Source organism: Fundulus heteroclitus, unplaced genomic scaffold (genome assembly GCF_011125445.2).
Source record: "Fundulus heteroclitus isolate FHET01 unplaced genomic scaffold, MU-UCD_Fhet_4.1 scaffold_721, whole genome shotgun sequence".
Taxonomy (NCBI): domain Eukaryota; kingdom Metazoa; phylum Chordata; class Actinopteri; order Cyprinodontiformes; family Fundulidae; genus Fundulus; species Fundulus heteroclitus.
In genome coordinates this window covers 18,802-35,386 of record NW_023397167.1, presented here as the reverse complement: position 1 = coordinate 35,386, position 16,585 = coordinate 18,802, and the positions used below count along the sequence as shown (strand labels likewise).

The window sequence follows — 16,585 nt, the reverse complement described above, 5'->3', positions numbered from 1 at the left end:
CAACTGAAAACAAAAAGTAAGAAGTCGTTCTTTTTGGATCCCAAAAAATAAAGAAAAACAAGGTTAGAGATAGGCCCTCAACCAAACTTAATCACACTGAAAGCAACAGAAGCAGCATGCAAGAAACATAGTTATGTACCACTAGTTTAACAACCACATACCGTCTGTTGCTTACTCAGCCTACTAACATATTGACAACATCGCCAGAATAAAGAGTTTCCGATGAAAACAGGACACAGAGCAACTGAGACATTCTTTTATTATCAGTGGGTTAGATTATCTTAATAGTGTATTCACTTATCTCTGTGAAATCCAGCGGCTACAGCTCATCCAAAGTTCTGCTGCCAGAGAACTGACCAAACACTAGAAGAGATATCATTTCTCGGCAGTCTTCACCAAAAAAACTCCCCATTTAATGAGGTAATATGTGTGAAAAATACCTTTGGTCAATGAAGCACTGACTGAATGATAATGGGCCTAATTATAACCCAAATATAGAAAAACACTAAAAAAATTTTTTTAAACCACTCAGATGTTGTTGTAGGAGGCCTTTGAGGCTGAAAATGAAGTGTTTTCAAAAATTTTATGTTTTAGTAAGTTTTTACAGAAATGTTGTAATATTGCAACATTGGGCCAAATGGGGAGCAGAATTTCCTGTATGTGTACTCATTGTCTGAACAACAATATAGGACTACGGATTAATTTGCAGGGTTTTGCTTTTATCCCAGAACAGTATAACTTGAAAAATACTCTCAGTCATGTTGTTATGAACAGTTTGTTTTTATTGATTCCAGCAAAGAGAACTTTTTATTTACAATGATAGTCCCAAAAACAGTTCCTGTCCTCTGAAAAACAGAGGCGAACATCGCACTTGCTGCAATGGGTATTCGTATACCCTTTACTGCAGTATCTGCAGCGTCCTCTCTTGACCTTCATGGGGAAATGTCCAGTGAGGTCCTTGCGCACATCGAGTGGGGGGTGTGCACATGATTTCTTGGACGAACAATTTGGACTCCCATCATCTGAGGATGGTCTCTTCCTAGCAGTCAAAGGACTCCCTGCTGCGTCTGGGTTCCCGCTGCCTGATGATGGACGTCCTCTTTTTGGAGTTGTGAGTGTTGTGTCCATCTAATTTGAAAAGAGAAGAATCAATATTAATAATCAATTCATGCACGTGTCAAAAATGCATGCAGATATCGCAAAACATGGCAAATAGCAGAAATAGATTCTTACCAGGATAAGAGAGGATGCTAGCTGTGCCTGGAACTTTCTCATGTTTAGCATCTCCTTCTTTGGCATCGCGAGAGCCTGACAGTGCCGTTTGTAGAGGAGCCAGGCGTTGACCACGGCGAGGGTGATGGTGTGCCAGAAGATGTACATGTACCATCGGCGGGATTTCAGGGTGAACTTGTATTTTGCTGTAAATGAGTCCAACAAATCCACACCTCCCATGTATTTGTTGTAGGTAGCCACAATGTAAGGTCTTTCAACGTCAATGTAGGTTTTGGTGGCTTTGTCCCAGCGCTGAATCTCTTGCACAGGTTCTGGTCCAGTGAAGGATGACACAAGTGTGACTGCCCTGTTGTCATACCATTTCACAGCGCAGATGTTGTGTGTCCCCTCCACTCTGTGGTCAAAGCTTCCTCTACCCTTCTTCTTCAAGCTCTTCTCATCTTCAAGGTTGCAGTTAGGGAGCCGCACCTGCCTGGCTGTACCCACATAATGGATTCCATGCTCAAGGAGCTTCACTACCAGTGGAACAGAGGTGAAGTAGTTGTCTGCATAGATCTTGTAGTTCTGACCTTTTGGAAGTGTGGAGGCAAGCTTCAATACAACATCACGTGACAATCCAAGTTCAGATTTGACGCATATTCCATTCTTGCTGCCCTGGTAAACATCGAAGTCAAGCATCATGCCAGAGATTCCCGCTCTCACCCATACTTTGAACCCCCATGGATGTGGCTTGCCTCGCATATACTGCTTGATGCTGCTGAACTTCCCCTTGAAAGGAATCATCATTTCATCCACAGAATTGTGCTCTTCTGGTACCACCTGCAGGCATTTCTCCCTGAATGATTCAAGCCATGGTCTGAGTTTCCAGAGTTTGTCCCTCTTTTCGATCTCTGACACTGTCAAATTGTTGACAAAATGTAATTTTGTCAACAGAGATTGGAATCTGTTGCGTGGCATCACATCGGCAATAGGGGGGTGCCGTGTATCTGTCTCCCAGTACATACGGGTTCCAGACATTTGTACCAAGCCCATCCTCAGGTACATGCCCAACATTTTCTGTATTTCCTTTGTATTAGTGTTAACAGATCTTCCATCATTTTGAACGCTGTACTCATTTGTACTTGTAGCCAGAGCTTGAATCATGTCCTCTGACACAAACTTTTGGAAGTATTGGAGTGGTGTGTGGAGGAAGGTTACATCGTCTGTGACAGGTGGACCAGAAAAATCAGTATTGGGACTGATAAAATCCTTTTTTTGCCAGCGATATCTGTCACGGGGCATGATGCGTTCATTTTCTTGGGGCTCAATGTCCACATTGGCTGGGCAGTCAGACGGCTCTTGGTTTTCTTTGTGCACACAGGGATCATTGTCTGACTCCTCGTCACTGGCATCAGTGTCATCAAGGGGTACGTCCACATCACTCTCTCCATCTTGGATGATTGCAAGGATATCCTGCACACTGTACCGAGGATCTTTCCTTGCTGCTGGCATTCTGAAATGGAAAAGATAAAATTTAAACAAATGTATATATAAATAGTACACATACTTAGATTCTAGATAACCTGCAGGAAAAGACTGGGTGGTGGAGAGATTGATGTTAATTTGAAGTGTTTACACATTGCCCTGAAGTAACCCATTCACACATTTCACTGGTCACACAATACTGTGTGGCCGACCAATTCTAAACTCTGATTATCATCAAAATAGGAATCCAAGTAGCCTCCAACTTACAGCCACACCTTACATTCCTGAACATCAACCCCTGTTCCAGAGCAATGTAATGCAAAGGCCCCTCCAAGCATCCCCCACACCTGCTTTGACTATGAATTGATTGGAACATTACCTTATCAATAGCCAAGACAAAGGGCAGACATGCACAACATGGCTGTTGTGTTGTAGACATGTTAGAAAGCCCTGCCTTCTGTGATAAGGGAAAAATACTGAGTGTTGAAGGTGGTTAGAAATCCTTATAAGTAAATTAAAATGATTAGATATGGCAATATATCTTAGTATATAAGCTTCTAACACAATAATATATATAATCCAATATAAGGCAAAGGGCTAGAATGTGTAAATTATGTGTGGTTCAAAGTTATATTGGGAAAACTTCCTCTCAAGACATTCCTCTCAAAAACAGGGTTGTTTTGACTACCACATTCACCCAATGTTGTAATATTGCAACAATTACAAAACAAGCTCTAGATAAAGTGTAGGGCACATTTTCCACAATAACTACATATTTACATGTTGTAGACACTGTAATAAACACAGAAAAAAATATGCAAAGCTTTTTACTTACTTCAATTAGATAAATCCAGTCCAGTAAATCGAGGGAATGATGCTCAGGCAAAAATCTGGAGGTTGTGTGACTTCTTCACCTGAGGGCAGGCCTTGTATACAAATGTAGGACCCAATAGCATTGTGAGACGAAACAACATGACTCAATGAGTATGTTAATGCAGTTGAACCAAAAAAAAAAAAAAAGGTTTATTTTGGGAGGACAAAAAATGTTGTAATTCTGCAACAGTGGGTCTTACAGGGTTGACCATCAGATGACCATCAGATCATCATTAAGGGCAGGCAGTATTTATGTTCTTCAGCTTCATAACAAACTCCAAAAAAAAGCTGAGATGCGCTCAAACTAGTACCGAAACATTGCCATGAATTGCAACTATGTTTTTAAGGACAAACGTCCGGTTATAAATGTCATGTATATATATATATCACTAAATGTCTGTGTATGTTGCTATAGACATAACCTGCTTTTCTGGAGATTAGATTTAAATATTCACAAAACCTTCATAAGATCTTCTCCTTCGTTGGTGCTGCCTTACTCGTTGTTAAAGTAGTTCATCCAGAACATATGAGAAACATGGTGCGCCTGACGTGACGCGTCATCACGCAGGGGGAGGAGCTTAAAGACGCGAGCTTCAGGTCAACCGGAAGCAGGTCGCCGTTCGGTTGAAGTCAGTATCGCGATGTGAACACACCAACACGAACACATTAGTTTTTGTGAGTGTAGCGAGGCACAAGCCAACTTCTCTGCCGTGAGCTGAAGGAACAGGGGACGCGGCTCCGGACCAAAACAAGGTTATTTGGAGGTAAGCGGCGGCTTAATTATTTAGTAAACCCCGTTTGTACTTGTTCTTACTGTCTTGAATTATTAAAAGAGTTGTACGTGGTTAAATAAGGTGGAAATGGACCCCTGACGCTCACTGACAGTTTCCCCAGCCAATAGCGTGACTACCAGCTAACGTTACAGTGTTTTGCTAATATGTTAGCCTGCTAGCCGCTGGAGGGTTTGGCTGAAAGGGAAACTTCTCAGAGACTTCTAGAAACATGCGGCAGATGTCATTATTTGTGCTTATCAGTTACTCGGCTAGGTGGTTTTTTTTTTTGTGCTTTATTTTGTCAAAGTTAAAACTTACAGTAGAATGTGTTACGAAACACATATGTAGCTTTGGCTGCAGAGCATCGTATGGTCAGTGAAGTCAAACTGGGATTTGTAGATCTTATCTTAAAGCGAAACATAGCTCTTAAATCCATATAATTGTGTTCTTTTTGTGTTGCCTGCCAGAGTGATGCGCTGTTGATTGAAAAAGTGGAGGCTATGGACGGATCTGATGGCCGTGAAAATGCTCCATCTGCCAAGAAGAGTGGAAAAACCTCGTTGCTGGACAGCGGGGAGGACTTTGAAGTTTTAGATGAAGAGGACATCGATGAGGACCTTCCTCCTCTGGAAGATGCCGGGAATGGGAACAAAGCAGATAATACAGAAAAGCAAAACGTTGACGAAGAGTCTGAGGCTTCAGAGCAAATGGATGAATGGCTGGATGTGTTAGGTACGGTGACAGGACACAGACTGCAGATTGCATTCCTCTGGACGGTTTTATTAAAGCCAGCAGTAACAAATGGCATGTGGCTCTGGCCATATGAAGACTGTTTTATAGCTCACCCATCAATGAGACATAATTGGGTTGTAGCTAATGATTAACAGTCTTTATTGCCGTTGTGTAACCATAATGAGATTCTGGTGAGACACTTGCTCAGAATTTACATATAACACGCAGATAAACATCAAAGACATCCGTGGAAAAAAACAAGAATGAGCATTCCCACAGGAGAGCCTCAAAAGTTCAAAAATGCATCATGAAAAGATATGCTAAACTTAACGTTAAGCTGTACAACAGAAGAGAAATACTTATCTAAGACTTAAATACTGTCTATTGTTAATAGATAATAAGGCATATTTAGATTTAAAAACATGTTCTAGTTGAATGTACCATGCAACACTTCCTGATAAGCTGTAAAAGTGTGATTATAGCCTAAAGCATCTGATAAAACAAAAAAAAGAGACAGTCAATTTACATAGTAGTGATGTAGAATTATTTGCAGTTGCATGAATGCACCAGACAAACACTCCCTGAGAAGCTAAAATGTTATTTTTTCTTTAAATTTTCATGAATGATCAAAATATCTCCCTGAGAAGCTAAACACGTGTAAGTAGACATTAGCATATAAGAGGCAGTCGAATGATTCGTTATGGGATCTAGAACCTGTGGAACCAGCAGCATGTGTTTGTAAACGTCACAGCTCCAAAATGCTCCACAATCGCCAGAAAGAGATGAATCTTGTTCTGATACAATGTGCCTCTTGTTTGTTTTGCAGGAAACGACCAGCTGAAGAAGAAAGTCCTTGAGGCAGGGAAGGGGCGAGGCAGCCGACCTCAGAAAGGACAGAATGTGAAAATTAATCTGAAAACACATTTGATGGATGGGGCTCTTGTGGAGGAGCAACATTGTCTCTCTTTTACTCTTGGGGACGGCGATGTCTTACAGGTACAAAACCTATTTTATTTAATTAATTATAGTTTTGATCTTAATGGCTGCAAGCTCAAGTTTGTGACTTACCTTAAATGTTTGACATTTATAAAAGTAGTTATGAAAAAATGTATTTACCCATAATTTACTTAAGAGGTGCTCCTCACTTTCAGGCGCTGGATCTGACTGTGCAGCTCATGGAAATGGGAGAGAAGGCACTCATTCACACTGATGCAAAATATGCATATGGTGCCAGGGGAAGGTAGGAAAATGTGATTCACAACCCGTGTTTAAATCCTGACCAAATTCTCTGTATTCTAACAGCTTTGAAAACAATTTCCCCACCATGAAAGCTTGTTCTAGAGCAGGAAAACTCATTGCTGGTCATATCATTAGAATATCATGAAAAAGTAGATTTATTTTTATTCCTCTCAAAAAGTGAAACTTGTATATTATATTCATTCATTACACACAGCATGATATATTACAGTTGTTTATTTTAATTTTGATTATTATAACTGACAACTAATGAAAACCCCAAATTCAGTATGTCAGAAAATTTAAATACTACTTGAGACCAATACAAAAAAAGGATTTCTGGGAAAGTTGGCCAACTGATTTGCACTGCCGACTATTTGTTCACAGTACCATCTGTTTACATATACATTTGCAATACCGTACTTTAACTATAATATGCAATTACCTTCCACTGCACTTTAATTTAGATAGCTTCTGTCCAAACTCTATTTATTCATTTTAGAGTAATAGCTACCTGTATATCATGCTCACAATTCTGCATATAGTAATAGCCATCTGTACATATATTCATAGTACATGTAAACTCTGTTATAACAACCATATGTATATTATGCTATTGTACATATCTGTAAAAACTCTATTTATAGTAATATCCACCTGTATATTATATTAGGTACATATCCAGTTGTAAATTTAGTTCACAATACTAGTTATCTATGTATTATATTCATTGGACAAATCTATCAGTAAAATTCTATCTATACTGGTATACATCTCTATATTTATTCAGTAAAAACCCATGTCCTGTACATATGGAACCATTGCTTTATCCTGCACTTGCTGCTATTGCACTTCTGGTTAGACCTAAACTGCATTTCGTTGCCTTGTACCTGTACCTGTGTAATGACAATAACGTTGAATCTAATCTAATCTAAACTGAAATGTATGAACATGAAAAGTAAGAGTGGAGTTTGAGAAATCGGTCCTTTGAATGTTTTGTGTGGAAGTGCCTCTCTAAATAATATTCCAGCTATGTCAATATTTGCAGATTCGATTTCAATTCACCTGTAGGAGAGGAGTTGGCTAATATTTGAAAAAGAGACTTCATGATTTTAATCAAAGACGACTTTGATTACCTTTTTAGTGAGAGTCGACACATCTGCATAGGCTGCCGTCAAAATTACGTACACTTTTATTTACAGAAAACGGTAAACCGTATTTGTGGCGTTTTGCAAAAGAAATGTGGAATATGGTTGAGGAAAACATAAATGCCCATCAGCCAGTCTGCTGCACGAGGCTGACCAGATCATTTCACTGATTAAATAACACGGATAAACTTCACCTTTTTCAACACCAGCAACCGTCGCTTTGCATCCCTCTAAGGTGTCGTGTCGCTCTGGCTTCGCTTTAATCGTCAAAATCGCGTTTTGCTTCACTAGAATTGCCTCTGTGGCCTCGCGTAGCATCACTTTGTGTCACGTCGTTCCTTTGTGACACCTGTGCGTAGGGATGTCACGTAAATCTGTCGCTCAGCCTGACACATTAGCGCTCAACGTGATCGCACCTTTAGATTAAAAACCATTGTTGTGATCGGGCGCTGGAGAAGCTGCTGTAAATATCACACAGATACAAGAGATGTTTAAAGTTGTAGCTTGACAGCTGATGTCTACTTCTGTACCGAAGGACCTGTAACAAAATGTTATGTTTTTAGTTTTTGGCCAGTTTTTGGCCAGACCCAAAAGGAACAACATTTTATGACTTTCTAGATTTATATCAGAATGTGTTTAGAAAGACCAAATATCAGCTAATTTATCACCTCAGTGCAGATTTGTATTGGTGCTATATCTGACAAGGTTATTTCCACTCTTTTGAGAATTTAGTTTGTAAATAATTGAAATACCATTTATCCCTTTCCTTTCTCTGTACTTGTGTTCACTACATTGTGTGCACCAATCACACAAAATCACAGTAAAGCACAATTTGAAGTTCTTGGTTGTAATGTCAACAAAATGTGGATAAAGGCGGAAGCGATAAAACTTTTCTTAAGGTCCTGTATATTGACACACCTGCGTCTTACAATAGCAAACATTTCTTTTAGTGATGATTTTTACCTACAACTGGATTTAGTGATCTCTAGTTGCTCCTGCTGTCGTCTAATCCAGCACAAAATCTTTCTACTTAATTTGCTCGGTACCTTATGTTACGGTTACTTTAACCCGTCTAAACCACTGAGCTATATAATACACTGGAGTGCTGAATTTGCCAAAAACTGAAGTCACTGGCCGCCATCTTGCTACTCCCTACTCTCACAGAATCCCATAGGATTTGGCTGCAATAACAAGCAGTTTTCTGGCTGTGTGAAAACATTTCACAGGTAATTCTACAGTCAGTGGATGTACTAACACTATCAACTACTAGGAAATTAGGTGCTGAAATATTTTACATGTTATTCATATTAAATATACATATATGTATATATAAATATGTGTATATGTATATATGTTTACATATATGTAAATATATGTTTTTGTATATTATTTATAAATGTTATATATGACTTTCTCAGTACTTGATAGTTTTAGAACATAGCATAAAAGTATATGGCATTAGACATTTTAAAAGTTTTAAGCTCCCCCTTAACATGAAAAAATCATCGTTATTCGATGCTGTAGCGCACATATTCCCTAGTTACTGAGGGGAAATAGGGAGTACCAATATGGCGGCTGGTGGCTTCAACGCGACTCGTTCTAACAGCGGGCGATTAGCACTCCAGTGTATAATATAGCTCAGTGGTCTAAACCATGCTATATCAGACATAGTGAGCCTATAAACACACATTTAGGTTGAGCTAAGAGTGTAGCTTATGGTATTATTTAAACTGAAGTCAGCAAAGTGGAATTGACTAGATCCCCATCATCCAGTTTAGTCTTTTACAACAAGGACCTTCACCTTTTCTAATGTTAACACAGCAGTGTAGGTGTATTTCCTCTTGGATTACATTTTTTGTCCAGTTGTCCTGTTTTGTTCACTGGACCTGCGTCTCACTGTCTTGACAGCCTTGACCCCGAGGTGCCCCCCAATGCTCAGCTGTCCTTAGAGGTGGAGCTGTTGGAAGCCACCGATGCGCCGGACGTGGAGCTCATGCCTCCTTCAGAAAGAATCGCCCTGGCCATCCGCAAGAGAGAGAGGGGCAACGTTCACTATCAGCGGGCGGACTATGCATTCGCCGTCAACTCGTACAGCATCGCCCTGCAGATTACAGAATCAAACTCCAAAGGTGAGTTACACAGCCAGGAGTCCAGCGTTTGAGAAACGCTCTCTATTTTTAATTTTTTTTATCTTCCTTTTGATTTATGTAAAATTTGTTATTTGTGCTGCTTGTTAATATAAAAGAAATCATACTGTCAATTATTTGTTTGATGTTGAAATCACATAACGTTGGCTGTGGAGACCCTAATGGCATAAAAGGTTGACCCGGTTGTTTATTTTGGGTTAATTTTTCTTCTTCTTTTAAACTAAATGAACAGTCTGTGTCCCTTCAACACGTTTTGTGTCTTTGACTCGTATACCATAATGTAAATACACTCCCGCTGTGTTTTACAATTTAATTACTATTTTTAATCTTTGCACAGAAAAAAATTATTGGTCAGTGTTGCTGAAAATCTTTTTACAGTCTTAGGCTTAAAAAATGCTCCCGACCACACACCACATTTCTAGAAAAGCGTAAAAATCTGCCTTTAGTATTTTGTTTCACAAGTGTTATTGCAAACACATTAGTAGCCAACCCTGTATTAAAGGCTTTAAAATTATGGAAATTCAAAAATATTTGCCATGTACAGTTGGGCTGAAATAGACCAATCATTAAAAATTAAATACTATTGGCTGTTGGCTTATTTTTCAGACTGTAAGGCGCACTTAAAATCCTTAAATTTTCTCAGAGATTGATGGTGCGTCTTATAATCCGGTGCACATTATATATGATTACCGTTGTGCTTACTGACCGATTTGATGTGATACAATGCTCACATCAACAATAAACCAAGTAAGTTAATACAATATAAAGTTCAGTTTATTTTGGCCTAATGTTAAAAACAGGGCAGGGTAGTCCATCTACTCTGTCCTCCCATGGATGGGCGGAGTGATATTACGCTCTTGGGAAGAATATTTAATGTGTCTTATGGTCTGAAAAATATGGTAAAAGAGAACCGGTTTAGGTCCAAAGTACACAGATGGAGCACAGAATGAACGACTCAGAATTACGTAACACGATAACTTACTTTTTTGTACTTAAAGAACAAAAGAAATGTCTCCCTTCGAAAAAGAATATAGGGAACAATTTTAATAACAATTGTGGAAGATAAAATTTTTGTTGTGATTGTTTGGGGCTGAAAATACATAACAGGTTTGATTTTTATTTTTTTTTTACTATAGTTTTAGGTTCTGGAATAATCTAGGTATATTTTTAGTTTAGTCCTGAAACAAACAAACACATTTTGTTTTACCAAAATGCGCAGTACAGCTTAAGAAACCCATATGTTGGGTTTTAATGACTTTTTTTGTTATTTTCTGCTGTTTTGGTCCAGTTGATATTAGTCCTGAGGAGGAGAAGGAGCTGCTGGATGTCAAAGTGAAGTGTCTGAACAACATGGCTGCCTCTCAGCTGAAGCTGGACCACTACGACGCGGCTCTTAAATCTTGTGTCTCAGCTCTGGAGCACCAGCCAGACAACATAAAGGCCCTTTTCCGCATGGGCAAGGTATTGCTCCTGTTCCTTCGCCCTCCAAGCTCTGCCGAACTCTACCAGTTTCATTAATTTGTATTTGTTTTTATATGTGTGTGTGTTTGATCAAGGTGCTGGCTTTGCAAGGTGAATACACTGAGGCAATTCAAAGCTTACGGAAGGCGCTGAAGCTGGAACCAAGCAACAAGGTAAATCTGGTGCAAAGTTATTTGCGTTTGTGTGCGTTTTTGTTGTTTTCAGGAGTAGAAGTGTCCCCTAATGACCACTAGATGGTGCCGTTGGGCAAAGCGTGAATTCTTTTGCGGCACAAGGTCGGGCATACTGCTGATTCATCATTTCAAAGGATCTGTTTTCATGTCGCTGCTGTAAATAGGTTCACCCTGCACCCTGGCCGTATCTGAAGCCGAGCCATAGTTTCTCCTCCGCTCATACAGGCGACTATATAAGGTTCAATGGCTATGTAAGGACCACTTAACAGAGTGTTTTCAAGTGTGTGGGCTTCCTGGACCAGCTGCAGCACCATAGTAGTTGATGCCCAGAACTCCCCACGTCAGTCCTACACCAATCTGTTGTACACCACATGGCCCGTGCACCGCTTTCCACCATGCACGTGCAGCATAATGAAAGGTAGCTTTTAATTTTGGACCGGTGCATGTTGGGTAAATTGCACAGTTTTACAGGCGAGTCTGTATTTTGGACGTCGAAGCATGTAATCTGTGCATTTGATCTGAAGGTGGAGAAAATTCGCACCAAAGAGCTTCAGCTTCGCAGAGTTTCAGGAAAAAAAAAACAAAACCTTGAGGACCGAAAGGAAGTCTCGTTTCTTTTCAACACTGCTGTCCAAAAGAGTTTGGTTTGGCCGGCTGGTTGAGGTGGTGCCCCGTTAATCTAAACTGGAAGGCTTTTCTGTGCAAGCTTTCCTGTCAACAACAAAAAAAAGGCTCTGATGGCAAGAGTGTGTTTTGTAATGGTATGATGTAACACGTTGGTAATCTGGTGGTCTGGTGCATTTTGAACACTGCAGTAAACATCTGAACTCTCTCTTTTTTTCCTCTTTTTTAGCGACTCTCACTACAATCAGTAAGGTTTCCTTTAACAAGTGCAGGAAGTGAAAAGATGTCGCTAAAAGCTTCCCTCTTCATGCACTCACAGAAACACTGTTTACATTTGTCACTCTGTCAGCTTATCCCCCCCCCCCCCTTAAATTTTGACGAGACAGGATTTATTTGTCTGGTTTGTTTAGTTTTCTAATATGACATGCAGACTTGACATTTCCAGTTTAGACCGCCTCTGACCGTCGCAGCACACTGTTTGGACTAACAGGACATCGCATGTTTGTTTATCCCACTTCGTCCTTTCCCGGGGGAACCGTCCACTGTGTTAGTATAATAATTCTGCAATAACGCGTATGACTTTCATTAGATCCCCGTCTAAAGACTGACCCTTCAGTGTATAACTGGGAGCCAAATGACTCAACAAAGGCTAAAACTGTCCAGATAGAGTGGTTTCCCTCTCACAAGTCTGTGCAGGAAGATTTGATTCAGAACATTAAATAGCTTAGATAAATATATACTGTTTCTTCAATTTTATGATGAAGTGCAATTACCGAGCATAAACATTTTCTTGTCTCTGATAAGACTGATTTGCTTAGTCACTCAAGAGCTTTAAGAGCAGAGAAATGAGTCACAGCGGAGCCTGTGCTGGAACAATAATTGAACTCGGATCCTGGAATATTTGTGAGGACATGTGGGCTAAACGACAGGCTGATGATCGTAACGGGAGCCCGTGGTTTCTACGAAGCTAGCAGAGTAGAACTAACATTTTTCCAGTGTTAGGTCATTTTAAATCGGTGTATTTACTATCTCCTTGACCAATAATTTTAAACGTCTTTGGGAAATTCCCTTTGAAAATGCAACATTTTAGTGTGTTCCAAACCAGCTGTCTGCTATTGTAAGGGCTTTTTTCTGACTGTTTGTTGCACAGCAGGACTTTGTTTTCTTAATGATAAGAGAATTGATGGAGGGTTCAGTGGGATTCCTGTACGGTCTTAAAGTCCGGAAGAATATGGAGGTTGACTATAAGGTTTTGGACAATAAGGCGCACTAAAAATCCTTAAATTTTCTCAAAAATTGATAGTGCACCTTATAATCTGGTACACTTTATATATGACTACTGACCACTTTTATGTGGTACAATGCTCTCAAAAATCTGTTAAAATGTGTACCGTAATTCGGAGCATTACAATACACTGTGTCACTACCTGATGGAACCCATGAGCTGTCTACAAGACTGCCTGACTGTAATGTCTAAACTAGAAGTGCATTCTTATAAATACCCCCATATACTCGGGTGAACTTCACTCTGCTGAGGTCCGCGTGTACTCTGAGTACGTGCTAGCAACAATAAACCTAGTAAGTTAATTCAATATAAAAGTTTATGTTTATTTTGGCCTTGTGTTAGAAACAGGGCAGTGTAGTCAAATACTCTGTCCTCCCAGTACAGACTGATAGCTCTCCCTCTCAGGAGAGAGCTGTGTACGTGGAGGGGCGGAGTGATATTACACACTTGGGAAGAATATTTGGTGCACCTTATGGTCTGAAAAATACGGTAAGTATTTTACAGAAGAAAAGTAAGAATGGAGAAATACTCACTGTTCTACTGCATACATGATATATATCTGAATTTATATTTAGAAAAGCTGTTCTAACTGGTGTGTTTTTATGCTGACAAAATAAAAGATCTGTCTAGGAGTCATCTATCATCCAACCAGCACTTATTTCATTTCATTTCATCCATTTATCAATTTATTTTTCATTTACGTCCATCTATCCAGTTACGTATCTGACCGTCCGTCCCTCCCACTCTAATCAAAGTCTGGTTATTTGCAGGTTTTATTGAAAACATCTACAATTTATTGTCAACCTTTGCTTTTTTAAATGAAAAATGGTTCATAAATTGACTGAGATTTAACTCTGATAATGTATGAAATTATGACTCGGAAAATATATAAATACCAATGTTTTAAAGTCTGAACTGGATCTTGCAGCGTAACTTAGTTTATTTTATCTTTTTTCCTGTACAGACAATTCATGCAGAGCTCTCCAAGCTGGTGAAGAAACACTCGGAGCAGAGGGGAGCAGAGCAGGCCATGTACAAGAAGATGCTTGGAAATCCTTCTAGTAGTAGCGGCATGCCGAAATCCAGAGCCAAGTCTTCATGGGTGAGAAAGTCCTAAACTAAAAAGAATTTGAATTGTAAAAAATTTAGTTTTGCACCAGTTAATCAGGTAGTTTTAATCTGGACCGGGCTTTTTTTCCCCTGTTTAATAAATTCACCAAAACTAAGATATTTGATCATGTTTGGTCTATAAATAGATCAACCAACTATACTTGGATTATTTTTAAATTTTTTTAGTTTAATAAAAAAAAATCAAAGAAAGATTAGGGAGGTATGGTTTAATGCATACATGAAAATTGATCTTATAATCCTGAATAAGACCTCAAAGGAACATAAAAATTGGCATCAGCCAGGAAAACCCTAATCGGTGCATCTCTGGTAAAAGCTCCAGTCAATAATTGATGAAGGGATGCTGATTTCTTTTGGGCTAAACGGGAGCGGCTCGGCTCTATGTGGAGCCATTTTTTTTTTTGTTGCCTCGTGATATCCGCCTGCTCAGCTATTACTCGCTCCCTGCTTTTTCTACCTACAGGGTCTCAGCTGGAAGTGGCTTTTTGGTGCCACTGCTGTAGCCATCGGTGGAGTAGCTCTATCTGTTGTCATAGCGGCCAGAAACTGAAGTGAACCAGAAGAGTCAAATGCGGTGGGGGGGGGAGAGCCCGAAACACTGAAGCACATCTGGCAACGCCGTCAGTCCTTCGATGAAAGGAGTTGGAAATGTCAGGTGGTGAATCGCCTCTTCTCTGTCGCACCTTTTTCTCTACTATGTTTGAGAACTATATGTGACAATTATTAAAATAATAATACTTGCATATGGGGGAAGGTTTTTCCAGCCTTGTAGATGTATGCATCTTTCCTATGTTCCAGCTGTTCTTTTTTTTTTTTTTTTTTTGTCCCTTGTTGTCGGTGTGTGAAATTAATTGTTTGAAATTGAATACTAATGAGAACAGATTGAGATATTTTTACCACAAAGAAGATAAATAGCTATTCTGCTGAGATATAGTCTAAAAGCAGTGGCTTACGCTTGTAAGATAATATTTATTACCTAAATGATGTGATTTCCGTTTCCTGTCAAACTCCTCCTGATTATCTGAGGTTCACAAGATGTGGGCTGTGTGCCGGCCCGTTTACACTTTATACAGATTCTATATGTCAATACACTAAATGACCAAAGTAATGAAAACGCCTTTACAAAGCGGTACAGTACAGCGGCCCTAAGCGGACTACCGTACGTTGATCAGCTTCTCATCAGCTGATTTTTGACGAGGCCGTTTTCTGTGTCACCATTTCCCTCATTTGGCATTACAGAGTAAAACCAAATAACCACCACACAACATATTTCAGTTTAATAAAAAAAAGAAAATGCATTATTTTCATAATAAGATGTGACTGAAATAATTCTAACTTTTTAGTCCTGGATTTTAATTCATAGCTGATGTATTTCTTTATTTTTCACTCACTAGTTTATCAAAGGAATGCATTGTCAGGAGTGTTGCTGCTGAAGGAAGGTTTATTCAATTTACTGTTGACCAGACCGTTTGTTTGCATTAGAAACTTTTTGTGAAGTTATATACTGCTGATGTTCATTCCAAAACAGAAATTGTGGCTCTGCTAAATGTGTGGCGTCCTCAGAGAGTAGATGACAGAACAACAGCGCCAAACGTTGCATCATGCCAACAAAATGCCTGTTCAAAGGAGATCCTGGCATTCCTTTGCTGTTCTTAATTTTTTTTTTTTGTATTCATCGCAAATAAATATGTCATTAAAGTGCAATTTGTGTTGCGTAATCTATAATTGTAAATGATGCTTAACTGATGAATTGGGTTGTATCTTGTCCAGCTGTGGTTAAACCTCTGTTGCATTTTTTAAATTGGTATTATCAGAGGGTCTAGAAGAGTGAAGCGCTTGGCGGGGGCATTTCCCATTCAGTTGTGTTATGTCACGTTTTTCTCTTGTACATCAAACAGAAGTCCTGCTGCTTCTACTTTGTTTTACTGCTGGGTAAAAGCTGTTTCTATGATGAAGAGGAAGTTTTACATCCATTTATAGTAGCCTGTAGCTCACACTCAGAAAAACAATGATCATAAAGCAACATTATCTGTAACGTACAACCCAACTCTCGTCTTTGGATCTGGACTAAAAGGTTTTTGTTAGTCATTTTGTTAAATAATTTCACTCAGGATATTCAAGGTTTATGTTAACTTGCATCTTAAAATGCAGATGTCATGTTTACAGTCCATAAAAATGTCATGAATTACAGGAGGAAGCTGTCTAAAATTGACTGCATTTTGATAAGGGTTTTTTAAAATAATTTAAAATGTTCATAGATGCATTCGCAAATTCGCATCTGTCATAA

The 16,585-nt window shown here is 39.2% G+C and overlaps 1 protein-coding gene across 1 annotated transcript; it reads left to right on the top strand.

The window, feature by feature from the left end:
* The first annotated feature begins 4,192 nt into the window (after window positions 1–4,192).
* fkbp8 (FKBP prolyl isomerase 8) lies at window positions 4,193–15,587 on the top strand. Its single transcript, XM_036134046.1, has 9 exons — window positions 4,193–4,334; window positions 4,811–5,075; window positions 5,902–6,071; window positions 6,227–6,315; window positions 9,368–9,588; window positions 10,895–11,067; window positions 11,163–11,240; window positions 14,135–14,272; window positions 14,762–15,587. The coding sequence occupies exons 2-9, from the start codon at window positions 4,844–4,846 to the stop codon at window positions 14,846–14,848; spliced, it is 1,188 nt and encodes a 395-aa protein (XP_035989939.1). The 5' UTR covers window positions 4,193–4,334; window positions 4,811–4,843; the 3' UTR covers window positions 14,849–15,587.
* Window positions 15,588–16,585: the final 998 nt, after the last annotated feature.